The sequence below is a fragment of the Artibeus jamaicensis genome, unplaced genomic scaffold (assembly GCF_021234435.1).
Source record: "Artibeus jamaicensis isolate MK-2021 breed Jamaican fruit bat unplaced genomic scaffold, CSHL_Jam_final contig_797, whole genome shotgun sequence".
Taxonomy (NCBI): domain Eukaryota; kingdom Metazoa; phylum Chordata; class Mammalia; order Chiroptera; family Phyllostomidae; genus Artibeus; species Artibeus jamaicensis.
The window spans coordinates 14,595,653-14,620,905 of NW_026521977.1; the positions used below are offsets into that span (position 1 = coordinate 14,595,653).

The 25,253-nt window shown below is 41.2% G+C and overlaps 1 protein-coding gene across 2 annotated transcripts in view; it reads right to left on the bottom strand.

Moving 5' to 3' along the window:
- Positions 1 to 856: 856 nt before the first annotated feature.
- BDNF (brain derived neurotrophic factor) overlaps positions 857 to 25,253 on the bottom strand; it is a 37,239-nt gene continuing 12,842 nt past the window's right edge. For both annotated transcript variants that reach the window (XM_053672954.1, XM_037146035.2), the window contains exon 2: positions 857 to 4,436. In XM_053672954.1, coding sequence (XP_053528929.1) covers positions 3,672 to 4,415 — 744 coding nt within the window. In that variant the 5' untranslated portion in view covers positions 4,416 to 4,436 and the 3' untranslated portion in view covers positions 857 to 3,671. The remainder of the gene's footprint in view (positions 4,437 to 25,253) is intronic.

Here is a 25,253-nt window from a genome sequence, read left to right on the forward strand (position 1 = left end):
CTTAATGGCTCTTTCTCTCATTTAAAATCCTTCCATTTATTTTCCTAAGATTTAGCGATAACTTTAAACACTTTAACTAAATTACCCAGCGGCTTGGCAGCTATCACAGAGGCAAATCTTTTTAGAAACCCTAGCAATCTGTTAGGATCACGGGTACCGTGACACAAAATCTGTGTGGGTCCAAGTACAAAAATTAAATCAGTGCAGTGGATACAAATGCATAATGCAAATGGCACTGTCTCCAAACCGAGGGTGCACGACCTGCCTCTAAATATTGGATTTCCATATTTTTTTTCAGTCATTGACTTTCTAAATTTGGGCCAATTTATTCTCATTATCTCTCAGTAAACCTACTTTGATTTCTTTAACAGTTATTTTATAATCAAATATAGCCAGCCAGCCCGGGAGCCCAATGTTGCTAGGATACATAGTTTGGTACTTGATGAAAGTATATCACTTCAAAGGGGGAGATTTTCAAGTGTCCTAGAAAATGACACTCCCGTCTTCCGCTGTGTGAAAGACAGCAGAAGACAGGCCCAATCCCAGAGCTTCTTGGAAGCTCAGACTGCAGGATTGGCCTCCCATGCTTTGAACTAAGCATCCTCTCTGGCGGTTGGTGCAATTGCTAAAACTAGACAGATTTGTCTTAAAGCAAGGAACACACGTATTTATAATGAAACACACTTTCATGTTTGTTTTACAGTGAAGAGAAAAAAACCCGGAACCCCCAGATTTTATGTACTTTGAAAATATATTTAAAAACATTAAAAATTCTATATTTAAAACATATATTATATGTTAATTAGTACACTTAAATAGAACTTGTATTTACAATAGGCTTCTGATGCGATTAAGTTTTAATGCCAATTTTTTTCAATAACATAATTATATAAATATACTAAAATACAATAAATATTTTTTTTGTTTTACATGGTGAATAATATCTTTACCATAGAGAGAACAAGGCCACAGACATTTACTTACATTTTCAATGGGAATCACCATAAAAAAGCAACAGGCCCGCTGCCATGCATGAAACATTTCTGCCACAAAGAGACCACAGCAAGACTTTAAAACAAAATAGAACAAAACAGAACAAAAATGAACAGCAACAGAGAGAGGTTTTAACAAAATAAATTTTAGGTCAACGTAAACCACCAAGCGTGTGATTGTGATGTATCCTATTGGGTAAGGGAGAGAGAGCCACTGACCACACAATTGCTGAATATCTCCTACGTAACCGCTTCACAGATCTGGCCTTTGCAGCACTTTGAGATGGTGATGGGGACTTTTTTTCCCTAAATAATTTTATCCCTCAAAACAGAGCTGCAAAAAGATAACATACAGCAGATATTCCCAATGTTCATTACATGTTAAAAAATAATTACAAAGACGGTATTTTCAAATAGTACAAAACAGACCCATGCTACATAAATTCTTCCTTCTTTTAATGGTAGATGTTCAGGTGGTAATTCGAAAGACAGGCTCATTCTAAATTAAAGACTGAACAAAGAGAAATGATTTGCTGATGGTATCTTCATTCCCTGGGTCATGGTGGAAATCCTCTTTTGCTTATTCCTTGCCCTACTAAGATACAGCAGTTTCTTGAGACTTTTTGATACCCATGGACACCGGTCCAGGACACTTTCAGACTTGGACAGTGGGCTGAATGGGTGAGTAAGCTTAGCCCTAATTTTCATCAGGGTCCATTTCTCTCAGGACCATCATTCCAGGCTCCCAACTTGACTTCTCCAAACCCAAGACAGCAGAGGTGAGGCAGGGACTTTCTCCATGAACAGGCAGGATGGGCAAGAAGTTGCTGTGGCCCTCACCGGGGGGCAAAACTTTGCCTGCTTTGTCCTGGCCTCTTCCAGTCTTTGGTGTCCTAGATGTCCAGACACCTTCCCAAAGTCTTGTCTCTGGACAAGATTACCTATTGGTAGCCTTGATCATTCAACCTGAGTTTTAGGGTCTTTTCCTGTTCCCTTCCCCCACACAGAAAGTTCTCAAAAGACAAAACCCTGGTTTCCTCAAGTCTAATTTCAAAGCAGTGAGTGTTCAGGTAGCAAACATCTTCTATCTCATTGCAGCAATCTCCATAATCACAATGCCACACTTGGTTCTGAACCTGCTCCAGGCTAATCCAGCTTTTACGCAATTATCCAGGGGTGGAGGGCGTTAAGTCAGCTTGAGCAGGGTCCTCCAGTGAGAACCTCTTAGCACAGTTAGATAATATAGGCACTTAAAGCGTGAGGTCCAAAGCAACTTGACACGCGTCATTCCAGAGCCACTTCTGTCTGAAGGGTCCTTCAGGGGCCTACCTTTTGGAATGTCTCAAGTACAATTCCCCACCCCCACCTAGACCTCAGGAGGGCCCCTCAGAAATTCCTCCTGCACCACCCAAAAATGGTGTCCGATCCACACAGCCTCCACATGGCTGGTCAGTCTCATTTCACTGGCAGTGTGGACTCCCATTCTGATCCAGGCTTTCCTGAGTCCACATGGAACTCCATCTTTTGCTCCCGAGACATTTTTAAGCCTTCCTATGATTTACCCAAATTATTTACCTCTTATCAAAAAAATTCTTTATTTTTATTTCTGGGTTGTTCTTTTTCTCATTGAAAAAAAAAATCACCATGCTTATGAGTGCCACGATGTGAAAAAATCTGTTACTCATTCATAGCAATGGTAATGTATTTCAGAGCACGGAGCTGATTTTTCTTCCTCAAGAGAAAAGGAAACAAAGAGTCGACCGAAGGGGGAGGGGGAGAAAGAATGTGCTCTAAGTAAACCTAGAGCTTTGCAACAAAAGCAGCTTTCCCTGGCCAAGGCCCAAGGGCTGGTGAGAGCCTGGGGGTGCTGAGTGGGGACCTGGAGTAACCACTTCTTCATTCAGTTGCCTTCATCTTTATTCACTTTCCAGTCATCTGATTGATATTGCAAACATCTTTACAACATACAAATGAATCTTTTATCAACCAGAATATATACTGAAGGAATTCTTTCCCCATCCCTACTCCCCATGGGAACTAAAAAAAAAAAGAAAGAAAAACAAACAAACAAACAAAACCGAAACAAAAAAACTAACAAACAAAAAACCCCACAAAACAAACAAAAATACTCCCCTCCCATCATCCCCCATCCCCTAAGCCAGTAAAGCGATGACAACAGCACCTTGACATTGTTTTAATTCCGACGCTATCAGAAGTTCAAAAGCAGTAAAACAGATGTAGTACTAACAAGAACGAAGATACTTACTGTCTCAAATGTAAACAGAATGTTTTGGTTCAAATTTTTGTTGTTGGGGTTTTTTTGTCTGTTTTCTGAAAGAGGACAGTTTATTATCAATTCACAATTAAAGCAGCATGCAATTTATTATTTTTTTAACTTTTTTTTTTTTTTACGTTTTCAATCTTGGCAACGGCAACAAATCACAACATTATCGAGGAATGTAATGCAGACTTTTTTTAAAGTTGTGCGCAAAATGACTGTTTCCCTTCTGGTCATGGGTGTGTCCAATAAATAGATTGGAGAACCACGGTACTGTATAAACTTCATTTATACATGCAGTTCATAAAATTAATTTTTTCTTAACTGAATAATTTACCCTGTTATGTATATATACAAATAGATAATTTTTGTCTCAATAGAATCTATACAACATAAATCCACTATCTTCCCCTTTTAATGGTCAATGTACACACACAGGAAGTGTCTATCCTTATGAACCGCCAGCCAATTCTCTTTTTGCTATCCATGGTCAGGGCCCGCACGTACGACTGGGTAGTTCGGCACTGGGAGTTCCAATGCCTCTTGTCTATGCCCCGGCAGCCCTCCTTTGTGTAACCCATGGGATTGCACTTGGTCTCGTAGAAGTACTGCTTCAGTTGGCCTTTCGACACAGGGACTTTTTCAAGGACGGTGACCGTCCCGCCTGACATGTCCACTGCAGTCTTTTTGTCTGCCGCTGTGACCCACTCGCTAATGCTGTCACACACGCTCAGCTCCCCGCGCCGGGCCGGGTCGGAGTGGCGCCGGACCCTCATCGACATGTTTGCAGCATCCAGATAATTTTTGTATTCCTCAAGCAGAAAGAGAAGAGGTGGCTCCAAAGGCACTTGACTACTGAGCATCACCCTGGAAGTGTACAAGTCCGCGTCCTTATTGTTTTCTTCATGGGGCCGGACTTTCTGGTCCTCATCCAGCAGCTCTTCTATCACATGTTCAAAAGTGTCAGCCAATGACGTCAGGCCTCTTGAACCTGCCTTGGGCCCATTCACGCTCTCCAGAGTCCCATGGGTTCGAACACCTGGGTACGCCAAGCTGCCTTGTCCGCGCACGTTTGCTTCTTTCATGGGGGCAGCCTTCATGCAACTGAAGTATGAAATAACCATAGTAAGGAAAAGGATGGTCATCACTCTTCTCACCTGGTGGAACTGCGGGGAGAAAGCAGAAACAGGACATAGAACTGGTTAGGGCTTTCTTTTGCCACCCATTTGATTGCAATTCCAGGCCATTCTGCAGGGTAAAGGTTTTTTATGCGTCCGTGATAAACTCCAGCTGCACCAGACACAAGTTAATGTCAGTAGTGTGCTGTACGTGGTTTAATATAAACCAGAGGCGTGCAGAGTTTTCTCTGAGACTTAGCACATATACCCGACATTAGACGGCGGCTAAGTGAGTAGAAAATACTGTGGCTTTTAGTTTCCCCCCTTCCTCGCACTTTAGCAGATTTATAAGTTAAATTTTTAATGATCTCTGCTCAGGCTGTCACAAGAAACACAAAATCAGAAATGTTACTAAGCAACAACTGCGAGTGTAATCGTAACTTCCTCTTTTTCAAGTCAGCTGGGCTGTCCTATCTATTGCCGGCGTGCGTGGCTGGGAGGGTCTGAGCTCGCCTCTGGAGTTCTGTGCCTCTTGGGCATGGATAAAACTGAAGTCAGGGAGCTATAAGGAGTCTTTTCATTGACTTTTTTTCCCCTCTCATAATCCATCAGAGGACTGGCCTTGTGTCATGAATAAGGTTTACATTAGATTTCGGGGTTCTCCCAACCCCAACTCCAGTATTTTCCTACTACACCTGGGTGGTCATAACTGAACATGTTTGGCTTATTTCCAAACAGAAATCATCTTCTATACCTTGATTTTAATGATGTGTCTATGCCTGGGGCTGATATCATGAAAACAACGTGGCTGCTTAAGGGAGAACTGGAGAAGTCAGTGTTCACAAGGCACTGAAGTCCATTTCAAATGCCTCCCATATGGGCACCCACACTTATCTCCATTACTCTGAGCCCCTTGCACCTTGGCTTTTCTGGCTCATACAGAGAACCCATCGGAGAAAGCACAGCTTTTCTTTTTATTGGAAATGGGGTCCTCTGTGTGTGTGTGTGTGTGTGTGTGTGTGTGTGTGTGTGTGTGTGTACCCTGAGTTTATCATACCTTTAAAAAGCTGAGTAGCATTTTGCACATTTGGGAATAGACAGCCAGTGCTTCTTTCTGTACTTTTGAAGTTTCCTGGGAAGTCCCTTAATAGCACACCACAAAATTAATCTTCTCCTGTTTGCCAGAGGGTTGCTTTACTCTAAATTTGGCTCAACATCCACAAGCATGCTCTGGGAAGCCAATTAGAATGGATGAACAAGCAAAATGAAAACATACCTACAGGCCAACCCAAGGTTACCATCAGATGATGAAGGACTTCAGAATCACTTACCTGAAGCATCGTGTCCCTCAGTAGTAAGGGAAGCACCCCTCCAGCCCCAGTATTCTAACTTTATTCTTACTCCAAAAAGGAAGTGTGGACTTAAGAAAAGAGGCACATGTGCCAATCACTAGGGAATGGGACTGTTTTTCTGTCCATTTGCAACCTGCCCCCAGTCAATATATCACACTGTGGAAATGGCTGAGAGTCCTGGTCTTGAGAATGTTTCTGCTCTCCATTTTTACAAGAGATGACATTTTCTGCCCCTAGCAGACTTTATCATTATCCCCAAACATTATCACCAGTACATTTCCTTGTAGATGCACTCTTACTTTGCACGAAGAGCAAGCACACTCACAACTGCTTGGAGTGCACAATGGTATGAGATTAGGAAGGGTGCACCAGGCTGAATAAAACATGGATATCCATTCTGCAAGTATCTGGACTCATGAATGTTCTGGATTCTGCGCTATCAAAGAAATGGATTCTCCAAGGAGGTTTCTATTCCTGGCAGGCGGTACTTATACCACTGAATGAAAATCTTTTCTCCTAATGTTTCCAGTCCAAATTAAAATAACCCAAGGGACACCTCTAATGTAGGTCGATGAAAGAATGCAAATTTAGAATATTTCACTTGAGCCATCTCTAGCACACTGGTAGAGATTTGCTGTGATCAGCTATCTTTTAATATATATGTCATTAAATCTTAGATACCGTCATTATAAAACATAGTGTTTTATGTATCACTAAGGAATTAACATAAAGCAGCCAGTTAAACTGTTGTACAATTTATCAGAACTGTTATTGGTTTTTTTAAAAGATTCTATTTATTTATTTTTAGAGAGAAGGTGAGAGAAAGAGGGAGAGAAACATCAATGTGTGGTTGCCTCTAGCATGTTCCCCCATTGGGGTTGATTTTCTGCAACCCAGGCATGTGCCCTGATTGGGAATTGAACTAGCAACCCTTTGGTTCACAGGCCGGTGCTCAATCCACTGAGCCATCTCAGCCAGGGAAGAACCGTTATTATATACTTATTGAAAAGAGTTATTGTACACTTGTTTGGATATACTTATCATCTGTAACTTTTGTGCATATGTAATAAATAAAATTAAGCAAAATAACTGGTGAAGGCAATGACAACTGTGACTGCTACATAGTCAACAAGAGCAGTAAAGTGACATCAGCTGCTAAGGTACAACTCCAATTCAGAGTTGTGTACTAAAGAAAAAGAAAACGTGTGCCTCATAATTAATGAAGCAGAACAAATTAAATAAGTCTTCACTAAGTGCCTACACTAACTGCTTAAAAGGTCCATGGTATGGGGGCACCATAAACTACAGGACTAGAAAATTGTTTTGTGGGCAAAAACTAAAATCTTTTCCACTAAGATCAGGAACAAGACAAGTTTGCCCACTTTCACCACTTCTATTCAATATATAGTATTGGAAGTTTTAGCCAGAGTGATCAGACAAGAAAAGGAAATAAAAGGCATCCAAATTGGAAATGAGGAAACAAAACTGTCAGTGTTTGCAGATGACATGATAGTGTACATGGAAAATCCTATAGACTCTAACCAAAAACTGCTCAACCTAATAAATGAATTTGGAAAATTGTTTTGTTATCACTAACACAGTAATGTGTCTTTTTTTTCCATTTTAATTTTTTAAATAAGTTTTTTCATGCTAATTTTTTAAACCCTATATTTAAAGAAGTTTATCCTTCCTTTCACTGGTCTCATTTATCTTAATATTAATAACTTCATTAAAAATAGTTCATACTTTATATATTATTTCCTCATCAGTTCCACAAGCAAATATTTCAGAGGGACAAATGGCATCTGAGTAAATACTACTTAGCTTGCATCCTGAAGCCTACCACAGGCATGTTCCTCAAAGCAGAACATCTACACAGATTCAGTAATTACCCACCTGGTGAAAAGCTCATGCCCATCCCTGGCCCCCTCTGAATGATACTTCTTCAATGCTAACTGCCTACTCATTTATACGGCTTTGAAGTCAAATACATCTATTACCAAACCCATACTTCTTGTCAGAACAATGTTACTTCCTAACTTTTCTGTTTCTGATGATGATTTCTTGATACTTTGGGCCACCCAAGCCACAGACTAGAAGTCTAGAAATCAAGTTTGACAATACATTTCTTGTATAGCTTTCAAATCCAGTCAGAGGAGAGGTCTTGCTCATTGTCCCTTTAAAACATTTCTCCTGGTCCATCCGTTGCTCTCTATCCCATGGCTGTTTTCTTGGCTCTGTCCTCACCATCTCATTGTGTTGACTGTCATGTCCTTCTGATGGATTTGACATCTTTTCTGTTCTATTTGGCTCTAACAACCACTGCCTGACTAACTGTTAGGCAGGATAGATAGCAAACCAAGGCAGGGAGGGGAAGGGAGAGGTGTCTCATCCATTAATTCAACAGTCCTGAGCCCAGTCAGATAAGATTGCCAGGTGTTCCAAAGATCACAAGAGAGACCATGATAAAAGTGCGGGAGGAGGGGAGCCTTCGAAAATTCTGTGTATCATTTTCACTATCTGGGAAAGGCAGGCTTTGAAACTGTGTGTTAATCCCAAGATCAGGAGAAGGGAGGAGAAGGGGGAGCCTGGAGGCTGGCTGCAAGCATATAATCCCTAAAACCCCAATGGATTAGGCACTCAGATTAGCTGGGTACACCCGCTTGCAGCTTTGTGCTCAAGTGGATTTTATATATAAACTTGCTACCTCACTTCTACTGTACGCTTTTGCCACTTACCTGAATTCATCTCTTACAAGTGAGACAAGAACCGAGGAGGTGGAGCTCTCTAATTTAGGTCTCACCAGTAACACAACCACTGTTCTCTTATCATTCTCTTACAGAAAAATTTACAATAGTTTTTCTTTTTTCTCTACCAGATCAAATCTAATCTTTTTTTATCTGGTGTTCAGAATTTGGCCTCACACTACTTACCTAACTCTGTATATGAGGTCTGTCCAGAAAAAGTCTAATATAGCAAGAGTGGTTTGCACAACATCAGTGTAACCTGGCAGCCAAGAGGAGTGGACTGCATTGTGCCAGTTGAACAATGACGCCTTCACTGTACTAGTCATTGGGGGCAAGTAGATGTTGTTGAGTTAGCATGTGTAGTGCGTGGCCATAACATTCAAAATGAATCGAGTGAGTAGAGCAACAAATCTGCATCAAATTTTGCATAAGCTTGAACATCCCTCTGCAGAAACTATTCAGATGATTGACTGAGAAGGCTGCAGCTGTGGGCAAATGGTGATGGGCAGCTTCATCACAATGCGCCTGCTCATGCATCAGGCCCCGTGCAGAAGTTTTTGGTGAAACATGAATCACCCAGATGACTCAGCCCCACTAAAGCCCAGATTTGGTGCCCTGCAACTTCTGGCTTTTCCCAAAACTAAAATTACCTTTGAAAGGGACGAGATTTCATATCTTTAATGAAATGGAGTGCAATACAACAGGACAGCTGATGGCAATTGGGAGAACTGTGGGAAGTCCCAAGGTGTCTACTTTGAAGGGGACTGAAGTGTCATTGTCCTCTCTACAATGTTTTTTCTATTTTGTATGTTCAATAAATGTCTCTGTCTTTCATTTTACATGGCTGGATACCTTCTGGACAGACCTTGTATTCCTCAATGCTTCATCTCCAGCTCTGATCAGGCTAAAATCCTTGGAGCTCCATATCCATTATCACCTGCAAGTGAGACCTGTTTCATTCTGTAGACAAACTTCTTTCTTTCTCTCTGACTAAACCTTGCTTATCCTCCCTGACCCTGTTCAAATATCCCATCATATATGCACACCTTCTCTAATTACTCCAGCACATACTATCCTTCTGCTCCTCTCAAGTTCCACACTACATCTCATTTAGTACTTCATTGCCTACTTACTTGTTAATTGTTAACTATGTTTGCTAATGCTGGTTAGTCCTCAGTGGAATGATAAGCTCTCTGAGGGAATGGATCATGTCTCCCACAGTGCTTAAAACAGAATAACGTAATAGTACTGAGTGAAAACTTACTGATGAGTTTATTAATCCATAAGAAAAGACAGTTCTGACATCACTCATGATGTCATTTGGAAAGCATCAGTGAATCATCAAAATTGTTAGATCAAGTACGCATTGTGCTAAACCCAAATTATAAGCCCTAAGAAATCTGATGGACAGCAATTAGCCATGAGCAACCTCTGGAATTTCTCTAACAGGGTAAAACTTGACTTGAACTATTAAGCAAATAACGCTACAGCATATTAACTACCTCTACCACTTCCTGAGTTCAGAAGAAGACTTGGACAGTACTCAGTAATAATCATAATAGTAAAATTTGGAATTTTCAGTCTTCTAACTTCCTTCTTAAAAACTGACCTCATCAATAAAATTATATACTATATTGGGAAATCTAAATATAAATTTAGATTAAAAGTTTAAGAGCTTCCAAGAAAATTATTATGTTTTAGCCACTCTTATAAGTCTCTTACACAAAAGACAAAGAAGCTGCACAATATTGCTAAGGAGATCATTAGTTTATATATCTGTTTATACACAATAAATTCACTGTTGCTGTGTAATTCTGCTCCAATGCTTATAACCATGTACAATTACAATCAAATCAACCACATCTCTAAAATGCTGGGAAGGTTCTTCTCAGCCCAACTCTCAAAAATTAAATATGGTATATAGGGCTAAAAAAGGAAATCAATAAAGTAGGAATAAAGATTAGTTTTAAACATGACTCACAAGCCTTGAACATTCAACCAGATGACTATCCATGACAGCATGCTCTCCTGGTGTAATAAAAACTTGCATTTGTCTAAAAGACTAGAGAATATTTGCAAATATCATCTAACTTAGTTGTTACAAGGAGACAGAACAGGAATTGTTAGCCTTATTACACAGACGAGGCAATTATGGTTCCATGAGGTTAAGTAACCTGTCAGATATCCCAAAGCTCATAGGTCATCTGTTTTCTCGTCCAAGCTTTTAACATCAGGACATACTGTCCACTTTAGACTATTCAACTGCAGGGAATAGACAGTGGCTATGCTTCGAAGGGTGGTCAAAAGAAAGAGTTTATACAATACAGACACAATTTTCTGCTGTTGTATGTATCTTGGGGCCCAACTTTCTAAAGGCAGCACCAATTAGATACTACTTTTGTAGTACTGGCTTAATCATGGTCTCTGAGACCGTTCAACTTTAAGACTTGATTACTTCAGTGAATGGAAGTTTAGACAATGCAATCTTCCTCTAAAAAAAAGCTTTGGAAAAATTTGGACATGTTAGAACCAAATTTCCATGGCAAAAGTTAAGTAGGGGAATCAAACAGTATGGATGATTCAGGCACACAGGGGGAAAAAAAGTGCAAAGCTTTGTGCACAGTACCTTTGGGTTTTGTCAATAAGCATGCAATCAAACACAGTTTAAAGATATGGATGCTCATCTGGTTCTATAAGCAACAAGAATAAGGTAATGCTGAAGAAATTATCAATTAATATTTGATCCCTAACATACAATGTGCAAATCTACCAAAAGACCACCTTAATGAAATCTTACAAATCAGTATAACCTTTAATTTGTGCCCAACTTAACTATGTACATGGATTACCCTTTCTTTTGTTCACTCATGACACATGGAATATACTTTTCAAGTCTTTTAGTCTAGGATATATATGTAAATAAGTCAAATATAAAGATTTCTAGAAGCAACCCAGGAAGGTTCTAGATAAAAATTCTATAAAGAGAAAGGGGTTACTTCCTGTTAGAGAATAAAGGATGCTTTTTTTTTGTAAGGAAGACTGCAAAAGATAGAAAGGATTTAAACACATCCAGAAAAGACCAATGGATGGGCTGCAGCTTGGTTAAAAGCATGGAGGTGGGTAAGCATAGAGTACATTTCTGGAGAGAAGAGTTCTGGCATGAAATAAAAATAAAAGTGAGTGATAGTCAGATCTGGAAGGCTCTGAGAATGATGCTAAACAGTTTGGAACCTGCCTTCTAGACACAAAAGAGCTGGTGCGAGTTTCTAAGTAGAATGTTTCAGAAAGCCCTGTTCATCACCATGTGTAGGAGGACCGGAAAGAATGATAAACTGGAAGAGACAAATTAATTCCTTGATTTTTATTCCTAGTAACTACTGAACTTTAAAGATAAACATTAAGTAACTTATTTAAGTTTGGCGTGGGGTTAAGGGCTGGGATATATCTCTAAAGTTAATCAATTCATTCATTTGTGCGTTCATTCCTTCATTTTCAGGCTGAAGTGAGTTACAAACAGAAACATGGTTAGAGAGAGAATTGCACTGGGCTGGGTGGTCACCGTGAGTAATGTCTGGGTTGGCCGAGAAGATGGCATGGAAGAAGGTGAAAGGAAGCCAAGAATATAAACTTTCATTCTTAGTGTTATTATACTGAACTTGGATTCCACTGCTCAGCACTTTTAATTCAAAGATCTCCAAACACTTTGCAAATATTAAGTAATTAAGACTCATAGGGCCCTGGAGGTAGAGGTAACTATAATTATCCCCGTTTCGTACAGGAGGGAAAAAGGACCAGAGTTTTTAATCAACTCATCTACTCGCTGTGGTTCCCCTGATAGAACAAGGTCAGAACCTCAGATTCCAAAGGAAAATTAGGCCTTCAACTACAGGCACTAGTTTCTTTCATCCATCTGCATTATTTCTGTAGTATTTTCTCATTAGCTATATATTCCTTTGTTAAGAAGACTAAAAACAAAACCATTTCACAATCCTCAAAGCAAATAACTGGTAGTTGAAATCCACCGCCAAAAAAAAAAAAAAAAAAAAAAAAATGGGGCAGCGGTAGGGTAGAAGCTAATGATCATTATAGCTGCTCACCTACTTACCTGAATGACCAGCCAATTGAAACCAATAAATATTTTAGTAAATGATATCTGATAATGCAACTCTTTCAAAGCTTTAAAGGAAGTGCCTTTAAAAATGTAGTTTTTAACCATAATGTAATTTAGGTCCAGGGTATCCAATTACACTTCCTACAAAACAGTCCTTCGTACCACAGCATTCCCTGGGCCTCTAGCATGCCCATGGCCTTGGCACTTGCAGACATCCCTCAGCCTCATGAAGAGTGCCAGAGAAATTGCCGGTTCTTAGTCCAGACCTAGAGTGACAGGCACATGTAACTACCATGAAAAAAAAGGGTGTATTTCCCTGAATCATTAATTTGATATTTACATGCATCTTTAATAGAAAGCTCACCCACTTGCCCCATCCATTAAATCAGAATATGTATTTTGACAAGATTCATGTACTTCAAGGTGATCCATACTTTTATTGAAGTTGAGAAGCACTGGACTAAATGATAAAAAGAAAGGAAATAAAAGGATTAAAGTCAAACTTAAATACCGTGGTACATTCATAGGCTCTCCTGTCATCTCTCCTGGGTTCACCTTGTCCTATGAAGACAATTATGTAGGAAACATAGGAATGGCTTTTGTAATGGTGTTCATTCAGTAAAATCGGGGTTTCCCCTAGGTCCACTGGCTTTGGTCACTATTGTACTGATACCATAAGGTGCAGGATAAACCTGTGAACATTATTAGTTGAATGAGAATTTATAGGATACTACGAATCTAAATCTGGACTTCCAGTCAATCGCTAATTTTATGTCAATGCTGTAAGGCAAGCACAGGCAAATTGGTCTCCCGGATCAATCACACAGCCTAACATCACACGCTTAATCAGAATCACACTGGAAATAACAGGAGCAGCTACAAGCAGAGGGTGGATTTCCGGGCACATTAATATTACTTGCAGCCAGATGTCTCTGATCCTCATGAGTTCTTTCTATCCTCAACTGGTGAGACAGAGGCAGGACTGACTCACCCACTCAACAGAGAATCTTGTTTCTAGACTTGTCCTACAAGAGCTCCCCTTATCTCCTACCAAATACCATGAAATTAAAAATGAAGAAAAAAATGAAAACTTCCAAAATAAAATGGCAGTAACAGCAACGAAATCCTAAAATACGTTAGCATAACTATGAAGCATCTAATCCCCTCGCCCTGTATCTCCAGGCAACCCAATTTCTCAGCTGGGCTCCAACATTTAGGATGGAGACTAAAGTACCCAAGTGGGGAAAAGAAAAGAAAAGCTACATTTGCAAAGAAAAGGATAAACATTTTTGAGTTGAACAACAGTATGATGGAGTCAATGGGGTGGTTCCCTAAACAGAACGAGAAGCTGGTCCAGTAAGCTGCAGCTTTTTACAAGCTCATTTCCAAACACCGAGAAGTCACCAAGCTCACTAGTACAAATGCAAATGACTCCTACTGGGCACCCTCTTAGTGTTGCTGCTAAATCCTTTACAAGTGGGTAGGGCTGAGATGACACAGAGTGCTATTTTCCCAGGCAGTATCCCAAGTATTACTGGGTTCCACCTTGAGTCCCACATGGTACAGATGTCAACACAGCTAAGGGACTGTCACCTCCGAATGACAAACAAGGCGCACCTACACTAGCAGGGGATGTTGTGAAAGCATTGCAGAGTACCGTCTTCAGAGTTCCTGGGTCCAGGGACAAGCATGTTCTGTATCCAAAAGATAATAATAATAAAACAAAATAAATAAACAAAGCAAGTGTGACGCAACTGCATTCTTTGTCCCTCGGGGAAGAACAAGCCGTAAATCTCTGAGAGCAGAGAATAAAGGGAATCCCCTTGAAGAAAAGAAATTTGCCGTAATGTGGAGATTGGGACCGTGCCAGAACACAATTATGATTAAAATGATAAAATAAGACCAAGGCAGAAAGTTCAGAGTGGTCTTTCCCATTTCAATCCCCTTTTCAGAAGTGGCTGATTTGAATCAACAGGTCGCTCTCAGGGTGTTGCCGGCATTCGCAGTTCCTGCCAGGAGGTGCTGAGGGGAGCTCTGACAGCTGGGAGCCGACACCCGCTGGCGACCGGCACCACACGGCCACGCTCCGGGTGGACCCCAGACTCGTGGTGAGGCGTGCCCTTCTCAGTGTTTCCACAGAAGGTGCTCCTGAAATTTTCCATAGCCAGCGTATTCCTGTGGTTAATTAGTTACCTGAGCAACTTCCATTATAGAAAGAATATCTGCACATAATTGGAGGTAGGTTCAAAGTGGAAGGCTTCAACATCATTAATTCAGAAGGGCTCAAATGAGACTGGAATGACTAATTCAGCCCCGATGAAGAGACCTCTGCAGACATGACCCTATCCTCTGAAGGACATGGGACATTAAATTTAAAAAAGCAAAAGAGGCGAACATAGGTGGGGTGGGGGATAAACTGGAAAGATAAATAGCTTCTAGAGACCAAAGAGTAGCATTCCTTTTAAAACCACTATCAAGAAATCTTAGGGGAAAGATCAAATTAGCGAGAGAAGGCTATTAGCTCTCTGTTGCTCACCTTGATGAGACCATTTTCAGGAATCAGTTTGTTAAAGTCCACTGAAGTGCAAATGCACACAGCACAGCCGTTCTTCTGGGATGCACAGTCACAGCCCACAGAAGCGTGTGGGCAGATGCCAGAACATGTGTGGACACGCAACTCTTTCTGTAGAAACTCAGTGTTCTGAGCGTTAACAAGGATTAACCTGTGCACCTAGAGAAAACTGGTGGTTCCACACAGCTAGTTGTCTTTCGGGTTATTTTTGCATCCAACTCTATAATTTCTTTTAATTACTTACTGTAAAGCACAGGGAAGTGCTCATTGTGTGTCTCTAAGTGCAGGAGCAAAAACAATTGAATGCATTCCCCTGCTCACGGCCCTACCTCAGCACTCAACTCTTCCTTCTAAGTGTCCCTGTTCATCTCAACAGCATGAGGAAGCTGGTTTCCAGGCCCTGTGCATAATGAGCCATGTGGACCCTATTCAAGAAACTGGCTGTGCTCCAGAGCTACTATAAAATACAAGGAAAATATTAACATCTCAGATGACAAAAGATCCATATGGCTGGTCAGAAAATACCCACATCACTTAAGCCAAGAGCACACACCTATCTGGAAACATTCAATTCTGTGGTTCTATGAGTATCAGGGCTGTGAGAACATCTGTTTGTCTCCATCCCTTTTCACTAAACATTGATTCCTACAGAAGATATGCAAACTCAAAACACCAACGTACTTAGTCTAAGCAATGTAGCAAGGGCTGTGTTTCTACACAGTGTCTATAAATAAGCAGAGCCACGGTGGGGGGTCGTGGTGGTGTGTATGGAGGGGATTTTGAAAAATGCTCCAAGAAGCTGGATTTGTAAGTAACATCAGACTTCCCTTTGTATTTAAAAAATGATTTAAAATAGCTAATGTGTATTAGCTATGACGCAGATAATCTAATTATGCACAGTTTATGGGGATGGATGGCTGAGGCTCAGAAAGGTAGAGTAAATTGCCTAAGACCATGCACCCCGTGTGTGGTAGAAATGGAACTCGAACCGGGGCTGACTTCCACACCTCTTTCCACGTGGGGTCAGATGAAGATGTGGTATCTTCTATTTTGAGGGAGGTCTACTTGGCAGAGACACCCTGCAGATTCCATGCACAGATTATTTATTTAAAGCAAAGTTCCACATGATCACTCCTGATAAGCAGTTTGCTTACACACTGTTTCCACAGAGGTTGAATACAGCCCGATGTTCCTACTTTCCTGTCCTCTTCCCAGTATTGACTACTCCCTCCCTCAAGGCACCGGCCATGCATGCATACTTAGTAGGGCACAGTGTCAAAACTATAGGAACACAATTTGTTTGAAATGTCAGAACATTTCCTCCTAGGAAGATCTCTTCGGGTACTGAGGAAGATCAGACCATCAACCACGACTGCCAGATTCTCCTGTGTCAATACCACGTGAGTGAGAATGATTTCAGTCAAGACCCAAGTGCCATAAAATCTTTCTTTCCATAACCCCAACCCTCAAAGTCTGGAGGCCTGGTTCCCTAGGCCACCCAATTTGTGACCAAACCATTTGTCCTGTAATTATTACTCAAGAATAGAGCTGAAGGTCTGAGATGTGAGTAAAAGGCATGGCAAAATGATCTTAAATTTATTCTAAAGGAGTACTTCAGACAAGTAGTTCAGTTAGGACCACCAAGAACAGATGGTCCAGGGTGCATAGACAGCACACCTCACTGACTGTGCCAAGGACAGCGATTGAGTCAAAATAGCCAAAGGAACAAGGGTCACAGAGTGGACACCTCACATGGGTTTTCTGCTACCAATCTGGCACCCAGAGACCCTCAGCATGAATAGCAGAGGCAAAATGGACCTCACAGCCAGACTGAGTTGGTGCGAATCATATACCTGGGCTGACGTCCTGAGTATTTGTGGCAGCTTAGAGGGTGAGGGCACAAAATACAGAACGCCTTGCTCTGTGCATAGTCGGCCCTTGGAAGAGAGAAGGCTTCTAGAAAGGCAATTGCAAGGAGCCTGAGCACAAAACTGGAAAGGCCTGTTGTGAAAGTCGTCGCAGGTATTAACAAGAGAAAACGTCTGTTTGTCAGTGGTGTGTCAGCAGTGCCTGGCAGTCCACCCTTGCGCCCAGGAATTATTTCTGGTGAAGGCTAGAAACAGTCATCAGTGCAACTCCCCGAGTGAAACCAGTCCTTTAAAGAGGAGTGGCTTTCCTCTTTAAAGTGGCCCTGTCGGAAATGCTGTGAAAGAGAAGATCCCTTTGGATCACAGAACCATTCTGTCCAGTTTCGCTGAGCACACCCTCCTATGCAGTAAAACTAAAAAAAAAAATTTCTAAACAGAGTGCCCTGTCCTCAGAGAAAAATAAAGTTGAAAATCAATCTTTTCAATGAGAATGGTAAGCAGCGATGTGAGGATGACCTGGAAGATAATGCTTTTCAAATGTGGGGATGTCACCTAAGGTACAAATCGTGTTTTTACAGGGTACCCTATTTGTATAGTGCAGCAAATTGCCCAGCAATGTTAGGGAGACAAATCTAGCAATACTGCATCATAGTTATATGTTGACACTGCACCCTGGTAGTTTTAATTTATCCTATCAAGTGCCCATTACTTCATTATAAATCTTGGGAGAGGTATAAAATCATTCTTTAAAAGAGCATTCCCATTGGGTATAAAAGTTCAAGTTTAACAAGCCCTCCCCTGTGATTTGGGATCTATCTGTTGACCTCAGTCCCTAGAACTAACTTTAACAGCAGGGAAACAAGCATTGAAAGTCCAGTCCACAGTGCACTGTGGTGGTACCATTTCCCTTTCTGTTCCAGTAAATATTGCCATGCTCTTTAGATCTAGCATTACTGGTTAGGTGAATAATGAATGCACACTCAACTTTCCACTGCAGGAGATTCGGCAAGTGGCAATGTGGGTCCATTCCACATGTGTCATAGAGCTGGCGCTTGCCCCTGGCCACGGCGAGGCATTATTTCCATTGGAACTGATGGCTGGACCAGCTCCTGGAACCACTGGCTCCTGGAACCACGGCATAGGAACCAGCTCCTATGCCCACTGCAAACGAGGGGCAAGGTCAGGCACTACGACGTCACACTTCGGTGTTTGCCTTCCACGGCTCACCTTTCAGGTTGACATGCGCTGTGGGTGAGGCTGTGGAGACACAGGCATTCTCCTACGCTGATGGTGGGGGTACAAACCAGTCCAGCCTTTTGTAGGATAATTAGCTAACATCTATCAAAGTTATAAATGCATTTTCCTGCTGACCCAGCTAGTTCACTCCCGAGAATAAATAAATGTGCAGATATAGGTAGATGCACATGTAAAAAATAATATATATGTTTATGTACATATACATAGAGACACACAAGTTAGTGAATTGCAACAAGACACATAATAGCAAAAAATATTAGAAATACCCCAATTTCCAGCTACAGGAAAGTAGACAAGCTAGAGTACACACTTATAGTAGACTATATAGCTGAAAAGAATGAGTTAGCTCCCATATATTGACATGAAAAGCTCTGTGAAATATATTGGTAAGTGATAAAAGCAAGGTGCAGAACAATGTATGTATGAGACACCACCTTTTGTTTAAAAGTGGGAGGGAAACAGTATGTATCGCTGTTGACTTTTCTTTCCATGAAACACACTAAAGGGCTCCCATGACTCCAATACGAGCGACCATGTAGAGATGGCAGGTGCTGGGCAAGGACGTGGGTGAACGGCACGCAGGTGGGGCAGGGCTTCTCCATGCAGACTTTTTACCAGTAGTTTGATTTTTAAATCATGTAAATAAGTTAACTGTCAAAAATTTAATTCCAAAATAGCCACGTGTTAAAAAATGTTTAACCTGGGGCCTTCACTCTTGGCCCCAAAGGCTGTTCCACACTGCCCCGCTGCTACGGACACTCAAGAGATTTACACCAGGCCCCTGCTGTGTGCCTGGTGGGTACTGTGTCAACTTCTGGGACATTTTGTTGGAAGAAACCACTACAAGGTAGGACGGCTGGGTATAAAAGACAGTCTCTGGGGCTGGGGGCAAAAGACCTGAGTTCCGGTCCCACTTTTCCCACTTGCTATTAAGTTGGCCCTCTGAAATGGCTGATAATGGGCCATTTTTAGTCAACAAATCAGGCCCATTCGTGGGTGCTCCATCATGGGTGAACCAATCCAAGGTCTAGCTGCCTCAGCTCTGTGATAAGGAGATGACGTTCTCACTCTGCCTGACTCCCAGCATCTTGCCAAGGGAAAGCAACACGTGGAAATGGGCTTTGTGAACTCTAAAGGCCAACTCTATAAAGAACTGCTGTGCACACACCAGTCTAAGAGGTGACCACAGCCAGACATAGGCGGGGAATGAGACTCACTCCCAAAAGTGTCTGACACACTGAGTTGGTGGGAAAGAAAACTTCCAAAAGATACAATATAAAGGTAAACAGAAAACACGGGCAGGCTGACAAAGAGAGACCTGAAGAGGAGGACATGCCGTTAAATGACTCCACATGTGAACATCTGCAACTGAATATGCTGCAAAGTCTGTGAGTTTAACCAGGAAATCGGGGAGGCATATATAGAAGCAAACTTTAAGGATACAGATGTGAATACAAATGCAAGGCCCATGTCAAGTTAATGATCCTAAAGAATGGCCCTCGTTCCTTGTGATCAGTGTAGTTATTGGACACATGTGCCTGTCACACACAGGTAAGCCTCCAACCATCCCCCAAATCAGATACAAACATCAAACACTTCTGAAAATACTCCCCAGACGACCTTTCACGCCGAATTTAGAACCTGAATGAAAAGCCACTCTTTTGAAAAAGGTAAAAAAAAAGAATCTCATCTCCATATGTACAGTCATCTGGAAAGCAGATCTCCCATTAATGGAAGACCAAAGCTGCAGAGTGATGTTTTAAGCTCATGAAAATCCTAAGGTGGCTTTTCTCATCTTCCAAAGCGAAACATTCCAAGAGGCGGGAGGTAACCACAGGCGGAAGTTTACTGGAAGTGCCCTAACTTCTGTCTAGAGGCCTCGTTAGGAAACAGAAAGGCTACATAGGGAATGCAGAAAAACAAGAGCTCCTTTCTGTTGTATGGAAGGTCCTCATTCAAGGCATCTGGTTCCAGCTGAGTCTGGCTTGTCTACATGGTGCAATGCATCCTGGGACCACCTCTAAATGAATGACGGACCTTGACTCGAGGCCATGCTGAGACGCTGGCCCCAATGCCATTTGGAGTCATTGGACATCCTCTCCCTCCCAGCTTCATGTTTCGTAGCAGACTATGTTTCCTTACAAAAATTTCGCAAGGGGGCTTACTCTCTTATATCAAGTCCGTGTCTCCTCTCACACACACAAAAAGGCTTTTTCAACTATCTCTGATTAAAAATAATACATTCTTCACGAGCATGGACAACAGTGTGGTGATTGCAGAGGGGAGAGAGAGAACTATCAGAGACCTAAATGGTAATGAAAAATGCAATAAAAAATTTAAAAAATAAAATAAAAATAATACATTCTACTTAATTAATGATTCATTTATTCACTCAGCGTAAGTTATTAAAAACATACCAGGTTTAGATGCACTTTACTTTCAGGAAAATTATTTTCAGGGCTGCTTCATGTAAAGTGGGAATAAATTAATTTGGTAATTCTTAATAGATTGTTTGAGTGACTGAATCCTGGGTTTAAAACATCATTGATTTTCAAGAATAATGAAAATCAGAGACCTAAGACCTAAGGAGGTGGGTGCGCCCCCAGCTAATCATTAGTAGCTTCCGAGGGAAGTGTTTCAGCCTTACTCTGAATGGTCAGTTTTACATGGTTAACCATTTCGTTAGAGGTTCACAAGATCAAAAACAGTTCTTTTAAAAAAATGTTTATGGGACACAGGGACAATAAGCTGACACCTCCAAGGTGTATATGTCAGGGTCAGGGATATAAGCTCATGTTTCATCAGCAGAGCTCTGGTCGCTCAGTTGAAGCTGAAGGTCATAACCAGCTATGTTTCTGTCATTCCCTCATGGGAAGAAAACTCAGACATAGCCCATGCTTCTTTCACGAGGGGAAAAATAACCCACAAGTGTTTTTAAAGCTCCATATCTGCCTCTTCCCGGTTCAGAGGTAGAAAGATCGCCCATTCTTCTGTGGTTGGGTTATCTGTGAATGCCTTTCCTTTGGATGTCAACTTGCCAGACTTACAGCTGAGGAGGACTGTGACTTAGTCTTCTCTACAAATTCACCTTTTAACTTTTTGTTCATTGAATAGACATTCTCTGAGCACAGATACTGGGGACACGCAAATGAGTGAGAGAGAATCCCTGCCTTTAGGGACTTCACTAGTAAGAGGAGGGAAGGAGAGTGGATTAGACACCTTAACCAACAATTGTAATTCAAGGTAGTAGATGCTGTTATTAACCAAATGCACAAGGGCATTCCCCCCAAAAGAAATCAAGAGTGGGGCAGGGGGAAGGTTACAAAGGAGAGGGGTCTGTTCGATCAGATTTTTGTACAATACAGATCATATTTATACAGTAAAAGATTGTATTACTTGATCTGCTAACCTCTTAGCACCTACAAGCCATAAAGTAAGACCTGGCTTGTGTACTGACAAAGAGTTCAACATTGGTGATCTTTTGGGACACATAAGCTGGAAACCAAAAGACTCATTTATAGATACTTACCTAGCACTGATTTCCCATTCAAAGTGCTTTCCTAGCTGAATATGATAACGCTGAAATCTGTATTTTTTCCGTGAAGAAAGGACACGTAGAGTTACTTAGCAAGTACCAATGGCACCAAGTACTATATATGTGTCCATCAGTTGTCTATGTGCTATGGGGACTAAGATAATACAGGAGACACGGCTTTTGCTTTCAAAGGGTTTACAATTTTAATTTCAGAGTTAAGACTCAAACACATGGGAGAAAAAAAGCTAACTTATAAGCCAGCATCTTTGAGACAGAGACCATATCTCATTCAACTTTTTACAAATGACCATTTATTCAACTTCCTACTAGTTCATATTTGGGGTAACCATGCTTCCTCTCCTCAGGATTCTGAATGGAGCTCAGAATGGAAACAAATTGTCAAGTGGGAATCACAATACAGCATCAGCCTCATGTTAGCAAAGCTGTGTTAGAAAACACTGTGGGGCCCGTTTGCTACCATCTCAAACCAAGGCCCTGGAACCCACAGAACTGGAGAAGGCAGAAAACTGGGAACTGAAAAGAGCAAAGATCTTGGCAGGAACTGAGAGATACCAGCCCTGGACTTATTGCTTACTGCATAATGGCTAGAAAGCCAAGGAGCTACAACTGTGGACGTGGTGGTCCCTCAGAGAGAGAGAAGTGCAGTGGTTTGTTGCTTTGGTTTATATGCCAGAGAGTCCAGCAGATGATACATCCAGTAGGTCAGATTAGTCACTCCTCTTCTCATGGAAAGAGCAAGTAATAGGGACAGGAGAAGAGCCCAGGATGCTCCTCTGAGAGTGTTGTGTCCCTTTTAGGAGACAAGTCCCTTTGTGGAAATACAGCATGGGGGAAAAGGATTTCCCTTAACATTATTCTAGGCATAGAGGATGTGAGTCACTTGCCCCAAATCACAGGTCTAGTAAGTGGTGGGCCTGGAATTAAACCTCATCACCAGGCCCACGAAGGCAGGTACCACAGGTGCCAAGCCTGGGCTGCCTGGTGAAGAGTCTATTTAGGAAACACGTCTTCAAAGTCAAAGGCTATCCTGAGTAGAATATTCCAGAATATTTTATAACTAGAACATCATATCCAGTCACAGCGAAGACACCCAATATGATTTAAAGCCTGTACAACTGCTTATATAATTAACTAGTAAGTTGTGAGTTGTAGACGAATGATGACCTAGGAATTCAGACAGGGCACGTTTATTCTGAGCAGGAGTCTTTCTAGAGGAAGCAGAATCAGAGCGAGTCTTGCCGAAATTAGTAGGATTCAGATGAATGAAAGGAGGAGAGAATAATGAATAAACGAAATAGACTTCAAGAATTACAACACAACAGCTTTGCTCTTGTCAACTGTGTTACAAAGTGAAGCAAGTTTAGGAATAAAGCGTGCTGATGAAGTGTTTAATTGTCTTGATAATAAATCATAGAAGATGCTCTTTTCGGGCTGGAAAGTGCCAATAATGATGCTGAAATCTATTAAGCATTGACTGTGCCAGCACTGGTCCGAGCATCCTTTTACACGTACAAACACACTTAACACCTACCACTACCCTGCCATGAGGTGGTGGGAGAGAGATTTGAAATAATCTGTACAAGGTGACAGACCTAGTAAGTGGAGTCCAACTTGATTCTTGGGCCCAGGGATGTCCCAGGCCTTCTGCTCTCCCATGGAAGTTCCTGATTAGGAAATATCTTTTAAAATAGAAGAGTATCTTTAGTGGTCCTCACTCTCAAAGTCATTAAATTTGTGATTATTTACAAGGCTGCAAATCTCTTCTAACCCTGCTGTAATTAAAGTGTTGGGACAATAAAATAAATGGTAAGTCTCTCTAAATCACCAGATATTCAATTTAGTTGGCTTCTAGCACAGCAATTCAAACTTTCCTGTACATCCGAACCACTGGAAGAAGTTTCTAAACATAATATAATAAATGAAATATAGACCCAAGTCCTATCCTAGACCTATGAATCTCAGGAACTAGGATCTGATATATGCATTTTACAAAAAAAAAAATAATTCAGCTCTATGTTAAGTTCACTCACCAGGATCCTTAGCTTTAAGCAAAATTACATCTTCGAAGTTCAAGGAACAAGAAATCAAAAATTACACATTCTTTCCCCTTCTTTAAAAGAGGTTTACCCCACCAAAAAGAAACTAAATTTGAAAATCCTCAGAATAAACATTTTTTAACCTTCCCATCATCCTTTGTCCACGGCACACAGAGGTTTGCCAGTCTCAGCTCTAAGGAGAGAGTGGGTGACAATATTGGCCTCCACCTGTGCAGGGCACTCACATTAATGCCTCAGGGGTGGAATATGGTTTCTTTCTTGAATATAGCAGGTCATGGTTGTAGACAGCCATAGTAATCGTAAGAGGGTTGGGTTAGACGTCACAGGGCTATAATCCTCACTCTGGTTCAATAGCTGTGCATCTTGGATCAAGTTATTTAGCTACTCTGAGCTTCAGTTTCCTCATCTATTATTAGGGATGAGGTCTGCCCAATCTCTTTTCAAAGATTATTTGTAGGATCAAATGGTATGACACCTGTGGATGCATTTTTTAATGCATGAAACACTAGCCTTTAGACAAGATTATTATTGAAATGTGCAATCTTATCTAGGTATAACTTTAGCCAATACAATCACTCAGGAATGTTAGTGATGACAAACCAACTGAAATTTGGTTTCAGTACCAATGCTACTGTGGCACTTCACTAGAGCAAGACTTCATGACCACGGGTACTGCCGGGAACAGCAACGGTGAGGGCTCCCCTAAATTTTTATAGGAGACTGATCCTGAAGAATAATCATAGGCTCTAGAATAACAGACATTTCCAAGTTTTAAGAAAGTCATTGCCAGCGATGTGAAACCCCCCCGAAAATATTCTGGTATTTTAGGAAAAGCATTTTAAAATGAAGTTTACTAGTAGAGCTAAATTATAATGATAAATAAAATCCATAAGATAAGGTCATCCTGCATTGCTTCTCAACTGTTATACATCTACAAGCATTCCTAAAAACTCTGCAACGGGAAACATTTCACACAGAATCACCTACTTTATCAAGTTACCATTTGTGGATACTTTGACCAAGCAGATGAACAAAACTCTCAATACCAGCAAATGACCATAGGACTGAACAGGAGGACTATCATTTTCATGGGAAAGACAGTAAGATTTAGAACTTTTGGATTTCTACTTGTTGACTTTTGATCTAGAACAATAGTTTCCCAACTGGGTTTTGGAGAATGTGAAGGAGCCTCTTGTAAAGGTCAAAATTGGGTCAAGGGGGCAGGACCTGATGCTCCGACCTATAGTTCAACTAGAAGTGCACTGCTTATTTGTTAGGGGTAAAAACAGTTCCATAATTTACTTACTAATATTTACACTACTAATTTCAAGGTTGTGTCTATCCC